This window comes from Bos mutus, chromosome 25 (genome assembly GCF_027580195.1).
Source record: "Bos mutus isolate GX-2022 chromosome 25, NWIPB_WYAK_1.1, whole genome shotgun sequence".
Classification (NCBI taxonomy): Eukaryota; Metazoa; Chordata; class Mammalia; order Artiodactyla; family Bovidae; genus Bos; species Bos mutus.
Window position 1 is genome coordinate 28,127,583 of NC_091641.1, and position 13,562 is coordinate 28,141,144.

General features: G+C 44.8%; 1 protein-coding gene across 1 annotated transcript in view; it reads right to left on the bottom strand.

Moving 5' to 3' along the window:
• Positions 1-10,842, bottom strand: part of BMERB1 (bMERB domain containing 1) — a 145,773-nt gene extending 134,931 nt beyond the window's left edge. Inside the window, exon 1 of the mRNA XM_005906335.3 lies at positions 10,660-10,842. Coding sequence (XP_005906397.1) covers positions 10,660-10,765 — 106 coding nt within the window. The 5' untranslated portion in view covers positions 10,766-10,842. The remainder of the gene's footprint in view (positions 1-10,659) is intronic.
• Between the last annotated feature and the right edge of the window lie 2,720 nt (positions 10,843-13,562).

Genomic DNA, 13,562 nt, shown 5'->3' on the forward strand with positions numbered 1-13,562 from the left:
CATGCCACACAGCTTGGGGGATCTTAGTTTCCTGACCAGGGATCGAACCCAGCACCTGACAATGAGAACGCTGAGTTCTAACCACTGGACCACCAGGGCATTCCCATCTTATCATTTCTAAGTGTTCGGTGGTATTACGTACATTCCCATTTTTATGGATGAAGAGACTGAGGTCCAGGGAAGTTAGGCAACTTGCCCAAGATTACTGTGTTGGAATACAGCCAACCTAAGAATTCCTTAATGGTGAGGTCTGGGTCGTCTTCATTAGCTGACACATAGTAGGGGCTCAAGCCCATTGGGTGAGTGAACAGTGAAGGAATGAAGGGACTGTATGGTAAGCATCTTTGGGGGAGCGTGGTGAGTGATGTTCTGAAGGACTACGCTAAAAGAGCCTCCACCTGTGCTTATCTCCAGCACTCAGGCCCATCCAGGCAGCAGGTGATTCATTCAAGTGAACCAGACAGATCCTGAGGTTTCTTTCCATGGGGAAAGAAACAGGAAAAAAAAAAAAGCTGGCATCAATACATGGACTCTGGGCTTTGGGATCTTCACCTCCCTGCCTGGGGCTGGCAGTTCACCCGAAACGCCCTTCTCTCTCTTCACCCACTGAAACCCTACTGAGCCTTCAGGTCCAGTGCAGACACTCCTCCTTGCTGTCATACTGGAGCCCCAGGAAGAGCCAAGCTCTTCTTCTGTTCGCTTTCTACTGGTACCTTCATTTAGCATCTGTTTCATACTGTTTATACACATAAATAACATGTGTATTTTTGTGTAGCTGAAGCTCCAATACTTTGGCCATCTGACTCGAAGCACTGACTTCTGGAAAAGACCCTGACGCTGGGAAAGATTGAAGGCAGGAGGAGAAGGGGATGACAGAGGATGAGATGGTTGGATGGACATGAGTTTGAGCAAGCTCCAGGAGCTGGTGATGGACAGGGAGGCCTGGCATGCTGCAGTCCATGAGTCGCAGAGTCGGACACAACTGAGTGACTGAACTGATACACATAAATCGTGGTGTTCTTCACATCTGTGACACCCCCAAATCTGTAAGCTTCTTATGACTGGGAGCTGAATTTCATCTCTGATCTCTGCAATTTTGAGCATGGGGCCACGAATAACAGACACTAGCTAGGAACGTTTAGAGTCAGACAGAGCTAGAATCAGGCTCCAGCTCTGCCACTCACTGGTTTTGTGACCTTTAGTTTTCTTAACTTCCTTAAGCCTCAGTTTCCCCACATATAAAAGGGGAGTTACAATCAACTGACCTAATAGAATCTAATAAGCTCGAGTTCATAGCTAAGGCTCATTAACTACTATTATTATTAATAAGTATTTAATAATTAATCGAGACCAAGAATAGGCCTAATGGATTTTTCCTCCAATGGACACATAAGAAGGAAATGTAAAAATGAAACTTAAGAGAATAAACAGAGCAATGTAAATAACTGACTTTGTTCAGAGTACATATTAGCTAATATCATATTCATAATCTTCATATCCTGCTATTCATGTTTCCTGCAATAAGTTACGGAGAAGGCAATGGCAATCCACTCCAGTACTCTTGCCTGGAAAATCCCATGGGTGGATGAGCCTGGTAGGCTGCAGTCCATGGGGTCGCCAAGAGTCGGACACGACTGAGCGACTTCCCTTTCACTTTTCACTTTCATGCATTGGAGAAGGAAATGGCAACCCACTCCAGTGTTCTTGCCTGGAGAATCCCAAGGACCGGGGAGCCTGATGGGCTGCAGTCCATTGGGTCGTGAAGAGTCGGATACGACTGAGTGACTTCACTTTCACTTTTCACTTTCATGCATTGGAGAAGGAAATGGCAACCCACTCCAGTACTCTTGCCTGGAAAATCCCATGGACGGAGGAGCCTGGTGGGCTGCCATCTATGGGAGTCGGACACAACTGAGTCGGACATGACTGAGTGTTCTTGCCTGGAGAATCCCAGGACGGGAGCCTGGTGGGCTGCCATCTATGCAGCAACAGCAATGACTGAGTTAGCAGCACAGTCAGTTGCCTCTCCAGGCAGAAAGCAGAGCTGGCACACCTCTGAGAACTTAAGCCAGTGCATGAGTGCCAAGTCACTTCAGTTGTGCCTGACTCTTTGCAACTCCATGGACTACTCTGTCCGTGGAATTTTCCAGGCAAGAATACTGGAGCGGGTTGCCATTTCTTCCTCCAGGGGATCTTTCTGACCCACGGATCGAGCCCTCATCTCTTATGTCTCCTGCATTGGTGGATGGGTTCTTGACCACTAGCTCCACGGGGGAAGAACCTGGTGCTCAGTCTCCCAAAAGGCAGTCCATGCTCCCTGTACCCTGGTCACACCTTCCACACTAAGGAAATTCCCATCACTTATCCAAAATAGGATTGATAAAGAAGGAACCTGGGACTATGGCAAAGGATAATTACATCGATCACCACTTGCCCGCTATGGTCTTATACCCCAGCCAGTACCCTACATGACCTTTTACAAACAAAAACCAGGGACTTCCCTGGTGGTCCAAGGGTTAAGACTTTGCTTTCCAGGGCGTGGGTGCAGGTTTGACCCCTGGTGGCAGGGCTAAAATCCCCCAGGCTTTGCAGCCAAGAAACTAAAATATAAAACAGAAGCAATATTGTAACAACTTCAATAAAGACTTTAAAAAAAATAGTCCACATTAAAAAAAAAAAATCTTAAGAAAAAAATGAGCCAGTTCATGTTAACCTCAAGCTTAATAATCAGCAGCAGCTTCTCCTGCAATGGGGCATAAAACCTGTAATTTTTTTTTTAACCACAACCTACAAGCTTCTACCCAATCTGGCTCCTCTCTGATTTATCTCCACTCTCATCCCTGACTCTCTGGGTTCCAGCCACCCCGGCCTTCTGACTCTTCGGCTAATATATCAAGGGCCTTTACATTTGCTTCCTGGATCCCTGACATTTACATGGCAAAATGTCACCTCCTTAGAAAAGCATTTCCTGACCACTGGATGGGAAATATCCCCCCTCTACTAATCCTCTTTTTTTCAGTATTTATTTATTTGGCTGCAGGCGGGATCTTCATTGAGGTGAGTGGGCTCTCTATTTGTGCTTTTGCAGGCTCAGAAGTTGCGAGTGGGCTTAGCTGCCCCACTGCATGTGGGACCCTAGTTCCCCGACCAGGAATTGAACTCACATCCCCTGCATTGCAAGGCAGATTCTTAACCACTAGACCACCAGGGAAGCCCCTCCCCTATTAATTCTCATGTAACACAACATCACCTGGACATTGTTTATTTATGTATTACCTGACATCTTCACCCCCAGTCCATTTCCAGGTTCCCCTTAGAGTAGAAGCTCCAATGCAGGCAGGAACCTTGCCTGTCTTGCTCCATACCATACTCGCAGCCCCCAGAACACTACCTGGAACTTATAAAGCAGAAGCAACAGTTAGAACTGGACAGGGAACAACAGACTGGTTCCAAATAGGAAAAGGAGTACATCGAGGCTGTATACTGTCACCCTGTTTATTTAACTTCTACGCAGAGTACATCATGAGAAACGCTGGACTGGAAGAAACACAAGCTGGAATCAAGATTGCCGGGAGAAATATCAATAACCTCAGATATGCAGATAACACCACCCTTATGGCAGAAAGTGAAGAGGAACTAAAAAGCCTCTTGATGAAAGTGAAAGTGGAGAGTGAAAAAGTTGGCTTAAAGCTCAACATTCAGAAAACGAAGAGCATGGCATCTGGTCCCACCACTTCTTGGGAAATAGATGGGGAAACAGTGGAAACAGTGTCAGACTTTATTTTTTGGGGCTCCAAAATCACTACAGATGGTGACTACAGCCATGAAATTAAAAGATGCTTACTCCTTAAGGAAAGTTATGACCAATCTAGACAGCATATTCAAAAGCAGAGACATTACTTTGCCAACAAAGGTTCGTCTAGTCAAGGCTATGGTTTCTCCTGTGGTCATGTATGGATGTGAGAGTTGGACTGTGAAGAAGGCTGAGCGCCGAAGAATTGATGCTTTTGAACTGTGGTGTTGGAGAAGACTCTTGAGAGTCCCTTGGACTGCAAGGAGATCCAACCAGTCCATTCTGAAGAAGATCAGCCCTGGGATTTCTTTGGAAGGAATGATGCTAAAGCTGAAACTCCAGTACTTTGGCCACCTTATGTGAAGAGTTGACTCATTGGGAAAGACTCTGATGCTGGGAGGGATTGGGGGCAGGAGGAGAAGGGGACGCCAGAGGATGAGATGGCTGGATAGCATCACTGACTCGATGGACGTGAGTCTGAGTGAACTCCAGGAGTTGGTGATGGACAGGGAGGCCTGGCGTGCTGCGATTCATGGGGTCGCAAAGAGTCGGACACGACTGAGCGACTGATCTGATCTGATCTGATCTGATTGAATAAATAAATGAGGATGGGAGAGCAGGTTATGGTTATTTTTCACCTTTTATTTTTATATTTCAGATGAATTTGAATTTTTATAAAGTGCATGTACTACTTCTGTAACAAGAAAACAGAAATAAGGCCAAATCAAAATAAATTTGAAAAACTACCATTAGCATATTTAATCAAACAGATGAAACACGGACTCTTCCCCAAGAATATATTACATAGATTGCCAGCAATTCATAGCATTTGGTCTCCTCGCTGTTTATTAAACCTAAAACGTTGGCCAGTTTAATAATCTGTTTGCCAGTCAGCACACACCCTTGGATTTTTAAATAACTGTCATCTCTCCTGGGTTTATAGAAAGATTATCATTTGAGCGTTCCACTTCAGTCCAATCTCCTCCTCAGAGCACATTTATTTCCACCTCTATGCCTCTGCCAATTCTGTTATCTCTCCTGGCATCTCCTACCCGCTGTGCCACCCTCCCCCTCAATTCCCCTGTTCAAAATCTTGATCGTCCTTTAAGGCACACTCAAATCTTTCAAGAATTGGCCACAACCGTGCTTTTAAAAAGCACTACACTTTGTCAAAAGGCACCTTGTCTCTGTGTCTCCCTCAATTAATTACAGTTGGTTGAAAGCAATATTTTTATGTACCTAACCACACTGACATGTCACTACGCATTTTCCAACTGAGTAAAAAAAAAACTACTCACTTCTAGCGGGAATATGCTGTCAAAGGTGGATAGGAGCAATTTAGACTCTTTCTCAAAGGAGAAAATACTAGGTGATTTCCAAGGGTGTGAAAGCCATTTCCTACATCTTCCAGTGAGGAAGACGGCGGTATCTACACAACCATCACCTGGAATTTACAAAGAAAAGGACGCAAGGAAAAACAGACCAGCAGGCTGGAATCGTCTCCACCAGTGCTGACGGGTGCCAGTCACTGAAATCCCATTATGACAGACGGGCTGCTGATTGTGTGCCAAGCACTGTGTTAAATGCATTACACACAGTACCTCATTTAATCCCCCCAACAGCCTAAAGTGGTCCCTATTATCCCGTTGGATGAAGTCATTCAGCGTATGTGACTATCAGATGACTCTCTAGCTAGACAGAGTAACCAGAGGCTCCTTACCCATCTCCTGTCCTTAAAAAAAAAAATCAACAACCTCATATATGTAGATGATACCATCCTTATGGCAGAAAGCAAAGAGGAACTAGAGTCTCTTAATGAAGGTGAAAGAATGAAAAAGCTGGCTTAAAACTCAACATTCAAAAGGCATCCAGTCCCATCACTTCATGGCAAATGGGAAAAAATGAAAACAGTGACAGACTTTATTTTCTTGGGCTCCAAAACCACTGCAGACTCTGACTGCAGCCATGAAATTAAAAGAAACTTGCTCCTTGGAAGAAAAGCTACGACAAACATAGACATGTAACAGCATATTGAAAAGCAGAGACATCACTTTGCTGACATAGGTCCGTCTAGTCAAAGCTATGGTTTTTCCAGGAGTAATGCACGGATGTGAGAGTTAGACCATAAAGAAGGCTAAGCACCAAAGAATGGATACTTTCGAACTGTGGTGCTGCAGAAGACTCTTGAGAGTCCCTTGGACAGCAAGATCAAACCAGTCAATGGTAAAGGAAATCAATCCTGAATATTCATTGGAGGGACTGATGCTTAAGTTGAAGCTCCAAAACTTTGGCCACCTGATGCGAAGAGCTGACTTATTGGAAAAGACCCTGATGCTGGGAAGGATTGAGGGCATGAGAAGGGGAGACAGAGGATGAGAAGGTTGGATGGCATTACTGACTCAATTGACATGAGTTTAAGCAAACTCCAAGAGATAGTGAAGGACAGGGAAGCCAGAGGTATTGCAGTCCTTGGGGTCGAAAAGAGCTGGACATGACTCAGCAACTGAACAAGTGTATATATATGACTTTGGTGATGGCTCAGTGGTAAAGAATCCACCTGCCAATGCAGGAGACATACCTTCGATCCCTGGGTTGGGAAGATCCCCTGGAGAAGGAAATGGCAATCCACTATAGTATCCCTGCCTGGAAAATTCCACGGACACAGGAGCCTGGTGGACTGCAGTCCACGGGGTTGCAAAGAGTCAGACATGACTAAAGCGACTGAACACGAGTGTATATATGTCAATTCCAATCTCCCAATTCATCCCATCCCCCCCTTCTCCCCTTGTGTCCACATGTCTGTATTCCTGCCCTGCAAATAGGTTCATCTGTACCCTTTTACTAGATTTCATATATATGTGAATATATTTTTCTCTAACTGGTTTTGCTCTGTATGACAGACTCTAGTTCTGTCCACATCACTACAAATGACACAATTTCATTCCTTTTTTATGGCTGAGTAATATTCCATTGTAGATATGTACTATATCTTATCTTATGCAGCACTATTTACAATAGCCAGGACATGGAAGCAACCTAAATGTCTATTGACAGATGAATGTATAAAGAAGATGCAGTACATATGTACAATGGAATATTACTCAGTCCCCTTCTAGCCTCAAAATGTTCACTCTGCCCACTGTTCTCGTTCGAGGAGCCAGTTCAAGGATGTGGCTTTGAGACAGTAGGGTGTTGTTGGCACCATCTGGACACACGACTGAACCCCATTAAGGCTTCTATATAAACTCTTGAGAATCTGGAAGGTGGGTACAATGATCTACTATTTTGCAGCGCCCAAGACAAATTTCATGTATAAGTTCCCTTGTTATTATACCTGCCCCCTACCAATCTGGAATGGCCGCCTGTTTCTTTGGCCTCCACTTGCCCTCTGTGTAAAGGGCCAGTTTCAGATTTCACCCAGGAAGTTCCCAAGGGTTCAAACCAACACATTTCCACTTTATAGATGAGACAGATGACTCACAGAATGGTTCAGCCATTGTCCCTGGGTGACAAAGGGACAAAGTGTCAGAGCTGGTTTGGATCCATGTCACTTGACTCTTGCTTACTGTACTATACATATCTTCTACCGAAAAACTATAGCTTACAGTACCAATGGGCTTCCTCTAGGGCTCAGTGGTAAAGAACCCACCTGCCAATGCAGGGGATGTGGGGTTGGATCCCTGGGTCAGGAAGATCTCCTGGAGGAGGGCATGGCAACCTACTTCAATATCCTTGCCTGGGAAATCACATGGACAGAGGGGCCTGGAGGGCTACAGTCCATGGGGTCGCAAAGAGTCGGACATGACTTAGCGACTGAACAACCACAACAACCAACAGTAAAGACAACAATTAATACAGCCTTAACTGAAAATGACCAGTCTTGCAATTTTTTCCATCCTTTTTCAAGTTTTTTTAAGTAACACCTACACCAAAGCAGGAGACGTAAGAGACACAGGTTCGATCCCTGGGTCGGGAAGATCCCCTGGAGTAGGGCATGCATGGCAATCCGCCCCAGTACTCTTGCCTAGAGAATCCCATGGACAGAGGATGCTAGAGGGCTAGAGTCCACGGGTTCGCAAAGAGTCGGACAGGACTGAAGCGACTTAGCACGCATGCACTCTGTGTTTAACATAAAGTGTTTAAATATGTGTAAAAGTTAAACAGAGCATATCTTCTTTTTAATGGGCCTCTCTTTCTTCTCCAGCATTTCATGCATAACAACGTTGATTTGGCAATTGTTATGCCACAGAATCAATTTTACTAATTTTCACACTTCGTTAATAAATTAATGGAGGCCTCAGATGTTACAGGATGGATGCACAGATCCCTTAGGAGTTGATACAGCATTAAAAAAAATTTAAAAAGCCACTTTAATAATAAAAAAAAAGGCCACAGATGAGAGTCTAGAGATCAAAACCTGCAAACAATCCCAAATTTAAGATTCAAAAGTGAAAATCTGGATCAGTGCTTTAAGAAGCTTTTGGATTTGACTAAGTTAGAATGGAAAAAAAATGATTTGGGGATCAACACCAAAAGCAGATCAGAAACTGTGGTCCTGCATTTGAATGAGAAAAGAGTCAGAATCTTCAACGGTTTGGAAGAGAGAGGATGAGAAAGTCTTTTGGCCAAGCCTTTAGCAGTCTGCAGTCTAAGACTGAGAAGTACAAAAATTTCAGGAGTGAAAATGCTACCAAGTTTCCATTGTAATTTTCCCGTATGTTTGAAACTTTTCCTAATAAAATGGTGAGAAAGTAAAAAACCATAAGAGAATTATCAGGGACCTGGCCAACACTGTAATTTTAGTTCACAGTGTTGCTTTATACAATTCTTTGCAAAGGATAGAAGCAGGTTCTTACCACAGATGTAGTAATGAAATAATGGAGGCAGCTACTATATTTTGCACTTGCCTTGAACTCTGGATCATCTTACTGAAAGGTCACAATTAAGCTACAAGGTAGATTCTATTAGCATCGCCATTTCAGAGAAGGGAGGCAGAGAGAGGCTTAAAAGATGTGACTAGTCACAAATTCAGTCATATAGCCAGCAAAGGAGCAGAGCCAGGATTCAAACCCAGGGCTTCTTTTCTGCACAGATCCAAATTTTCTTTCAAGGCCACCACAACCAACAGGCTGCCACATACTTCTAAAAGCACCAAATGTGGGACTTCCCTGGTGGTCCCGTGGTTAAGACTCTGAGCTTCCAATGCAGGGGGCATAGGTTTGATCCCTGGTCTGGGAACTAAGAGCCTGCATGCCACTGGCCCAGGCTAGGGTGGGGGTGGAGGGCAAAAAAAAAAAAAGAAAAATCACCGAATGTGCTCTGAGACTCTCAACAGATTTACAAAGCTTCCAGGAAACCTGATAGCAAAATACCTTCATGTAAAAAGCAGAGAGGGGCTCAGGGGCCTAACAAACCTGAGTTCAAATCTTGACTCTGCCACTTAAATCCCATTACCTAAGCAAGCCCCAGTTTTTCCCTCTGTGCAAGGGGAGTCATAAGTCATAATATTCCTCTTAAGGAGGCTGTTACAGGGATTGAATGAGAGGATGGATTTAAAGTTCTTAGCACAGGCAAGACCTAATACATGGCAATCCATCAACAAAAGGCAGCCATTGTGGGTATTATGTGGAGCTTGCAGGGAGACCAGAGACCCTCAGCTCTGCTGTTATGCTAAAGTACCAAAGCCACAGGGTTTTGAAAGGATGAAACCAGAGGAAGAACCCGGATTTTTAAAAGAAGAAAGAAAAGGAGAGAGGCTGGACACTCTCCCAGTTTCAGGTGGAGAACTATGACATTGGTTGTGATTTCTATTTGAACCCATGAAAACCAAAGTACAGTTGAGCCATTCTAAAAAGATCTTCTAAATCTGTAATTACAGCTATGGAGAAAGCACACACACACACACACACAGAGTCTTCTACCAGGTGAAGACAGGAAAAGAGCATATTCACAATATTTTGATCCAACACTGCTCAGCGCCACGGCAGCAAGCCGAGGGTCCTTGAGAAGGGCGAGAGGGCCTTTCCCAGCCCGAAGGATGAAGTACAAGGACAGGGACACCATGAAGTGCCCCGGATTTGCGGGGAGGGCTAGTGACCCTAGGGCCCCTGCAGGTGCCTCTATACTTTAAGGGCAGGAGTTTCAACTACAGCATCCTATTCATTAAACACAAAAATCCTTAGTTTATTTGTTAATGCTGTTGACCCCAAAATACCGTAGAGAAAAGCAGCAAATATTTACAATCGGTCCGTTTCCGAACTGCCTTCTAGGATTGCACCCAAAGCAGAAAGATTCTGAGTCCAGAGAAAAAGGGGAAGGGCGTGCACAGGGTTAACCCTCCCCTAACCCTTTCCCTCCCACTCGCGACCCTGGAGAAAGCGGGGGAAAGAAACGCTGGGAATTTCAGGTGTGCCCTGAACCTCGCGCCGACGGAGAAGCAAAAGCAGAAACCCAGCGGACACTCCCCCCTCTCCGGGTTCGTGGGCGCTTTCCAGGATGGTCCAAGGCTCCAGCCCGCCTTAGCGCATCCCGGGTGGAGAAAAGACCTTCCTCGCTCGGCTGGTGGCAAAGACCCTACTTTCCAAAACCAGCTGCGAGCTTGGATCCGGTGACTCCCGCGTCCACCCCACGCTCCCGGCTCAGCTGCCTGGAGATTTCCGAGCCTCCCGGAGAAACCCAGTCCGGAGGGTCCCCCTTTTGTTCGCGGGAGAGAGCGTCGCAGCGCTGCGCATTCCCGCTCCAGCGACTGAAGCCCCGCTGCGGGGGCGCTCCCCTCGGTCCGCTCCGTACCAACCCGGCGCTCCTGCGACCACCGGCTCCGGCGCACCGATCCCAAACTGTCCCACCCACCCCGCCCGAGTACTCACTTCTCCCCAGTCCCTCCGCTTTCCACGCCGTCTCCTCCACCGCCCCATAGCGCCTCAGAGGCTTCTCCGCTTCCAGATGGACGGACAAAGATTGCTTCAACTCCATCGCTGATCCCCGCGGGCAGGTCGACCGGTCTCCCTCTACTCCATCCCTGCCGCGGGCTGCAGGGAGGGAGGCGGCTCCAGCCAGCAGCGTTTTAAGGGGCCGGGCGCTCGTGACGCGGTTCCATCTCTTCCGCCGCCAGAGCCGGGGAGCGCCGACTGGTACCCGGGGAGGGTGGAGGGAGGGGCGTGGAAAGGATGAGGGCGCATGAGCAGTGGAGGCTTGGGAGGGGAGCTTGGGGCTGGGTAGACAGAAAAGGGGGCAGATAATAACTCGAAGAACAACAAAAACAACAACTAAAATAGAACCAACCTAAAGGAAGTAAAAACAAGGCAGCAGCCCCCTACTGGAGCAGGTGGTGATGCTTTGCATGGGGCTGGCGCTGCGAGTGGCTTGTGGTATGTCAGCGTGCTGCTAGGCTTTGAGTGGGATTTGTGAGAGCATTTCTGTCTGTGGGCGATGGATCCATCTTTGTGGCGAGTGCGCGGAAGCGTGAGTGTGGACCTGGATCTGTGTGTTCTGTGCCTGTGAGAACCTCTGTAGTTTGCATTTATGTGCATTTTGAATTTGAATGTTAAATGGGACAGTCTTCTCTCCCAGTGCCTGTGTCCACCCTGTAGGTGTTTGCGTGAACTTGAGAGGCATAAAAATATTTTGGACATCAGTATAACAAAGCTATTTAGAACATGAGTCTTTACTGCCCAGAAACCCAGGGGTTGATATTAGCATGGCAGCATTAAAAGTACAAAGTAAAATCCACAGCTAGATGGATTTTTTAAATAGTAATATTTATTGAATGATGGCTAAGGGCTGAACACTCCCCAGTAACTCTGTGAAACAGATACTGTTTTGTTAGCTTTGTTTTATAGAGGATGAAACTGAGATGCAGAAAGATTAATTTAGTTGCCCAAATTCCCACACTTACCAAGTGGTCTGGTCAGCACTTGAATCTAGACTTAGCCCCTTTATTGTCCTGACCTTCTTAACTGCACAGGTATGTAGCTTTGTATGGGGAAGAGGGAAGACCTATAGGACACAGGTTGATTATCTATTGTTTGTTCTTATTTTTAAGATATAATAGGGGATGATTTTCGGGATCCACATGGCTCATGGAGGAATGAAAAGGCCCAGCCTTTTAAGAAAATGATTTATCAACTGGTAACAAGAGTCATTAAAAATTTATAATCAATGAAAGAACTTCTAAATAGCTCATAAGAGAAAAAGGAAATAACAATAAAAATCATAAAATATTTAGACCTGGATAAGCATGAGAATATCACATATCAAAACTTGTAAGTTTTGATGTAAGTAAATGTATAGCCTTAAATGCATGCATTTAAAAATGTAAGACTAAAAATAAATGGGTTAGAATGAATAGGTAAGCAAAACATGGCCTTTCCATACAGTGGAATACTATTCAGCCTTTAAAAAGGAAAGGAATTCTGTAATAGGCTACAACATGGATGAAACTTGAGGATATAATGCTAAGTGAAATAAGCCAGTCAAAAAAAGAAAAGCACTGTATGATTCCATTTATGTGAGGTGCCTAGAGTAGTCTAAATCATGGGAACAGAAAGGAGAATAGAAGTTGCCAGAGGCTGGGAGGAGGGAAGAATGGGGTGTTTTATTTATTGGGTATAGATTTGCAGTATTACAGATGAAAAGAGTTATAAATTAAATTTGAAAGAATGGGGGTGATGCACAACAATGTGGAAATAGTTAATACCACTGACTTTATATGTTTAAAACTGGTTGAACTGGTTTTAAAAAATGGTTAAATGTTAGATGTGCATCGACAGATGAATGGATAAAGAAGTTGTGGTACATATACACAATGGAATATTATTCAGCCATAAAAAGGAATGCATTTGAGTCAGTTCTAATGGTGTGGATGAACCTAAAACCTAATACAGAGTGAAGTGAGTCGGAAAGAGAAAGATAAATATCATATTCTAAAGCATATATATGGAACCCAGAAAAATGGTACTGAAGAATTTATTTACGGGGCAGCAATGGAGAAACAGACATAGGGAATAGACATGGACATGGGGAGAAGGGAGGAGAGGGTGAGGTGTATGGAAAGAGTAATGTGGAAACTTGCATTCAGTTCAGTTCAGTCACTCAGTCGTGTCCAACTCTTTGCGACCCCATGAATCACAGCACGCCAGGCCCCCATGTCCATCACCAACTCCCGGCGTTCACCCAAACTCTTGTCCATCAAGTTGGTGATGCCGTCCAGCCATCTCATCCTCTGTCGTCTCCTTTTCCTCCTGTCCCCAATCCCTCCCAGCATCAGAGTCTTTTCCAATGAGTCAACTCTTCACATGAGGTGGCCAAAGTACTGGGGTTTCAGCTTTAGCATCATTCCTTCCAAAGAACACCCAGGACTGATCTCCTTTAGAATGGAAACTTGCATTACCATGTGTAAAATAGATAGCCAACAGGAGTTTGCTATGTGGCTCAGGAAACTCAAACAAGGGCTCTGTATCAACCTAGAGGGGTGGGATGGGGAGGGATGTGTGAGAGAGTTTCAAAAGGGAGGGGATATATGTATATCTATGGCTGATTCATGTTGAGGTTTGACAGAAAACAAAATTCTGTAAAGCAATTATCCTTCAATAAAATAAAATAAATTTTTTAAATGGTTAAATGTTAAACTGTAAAGACTGTAAGAAAAAAGAACAAATAAAACCTAAGTAGAGTAGAAAAAATAATAATGATAAAAACATAAATTAAGGAAGTATTACTTTGGTGCGAAAGTAATTGTAGTTTTGCATTGTTGAATTTCACTGTTTGATAT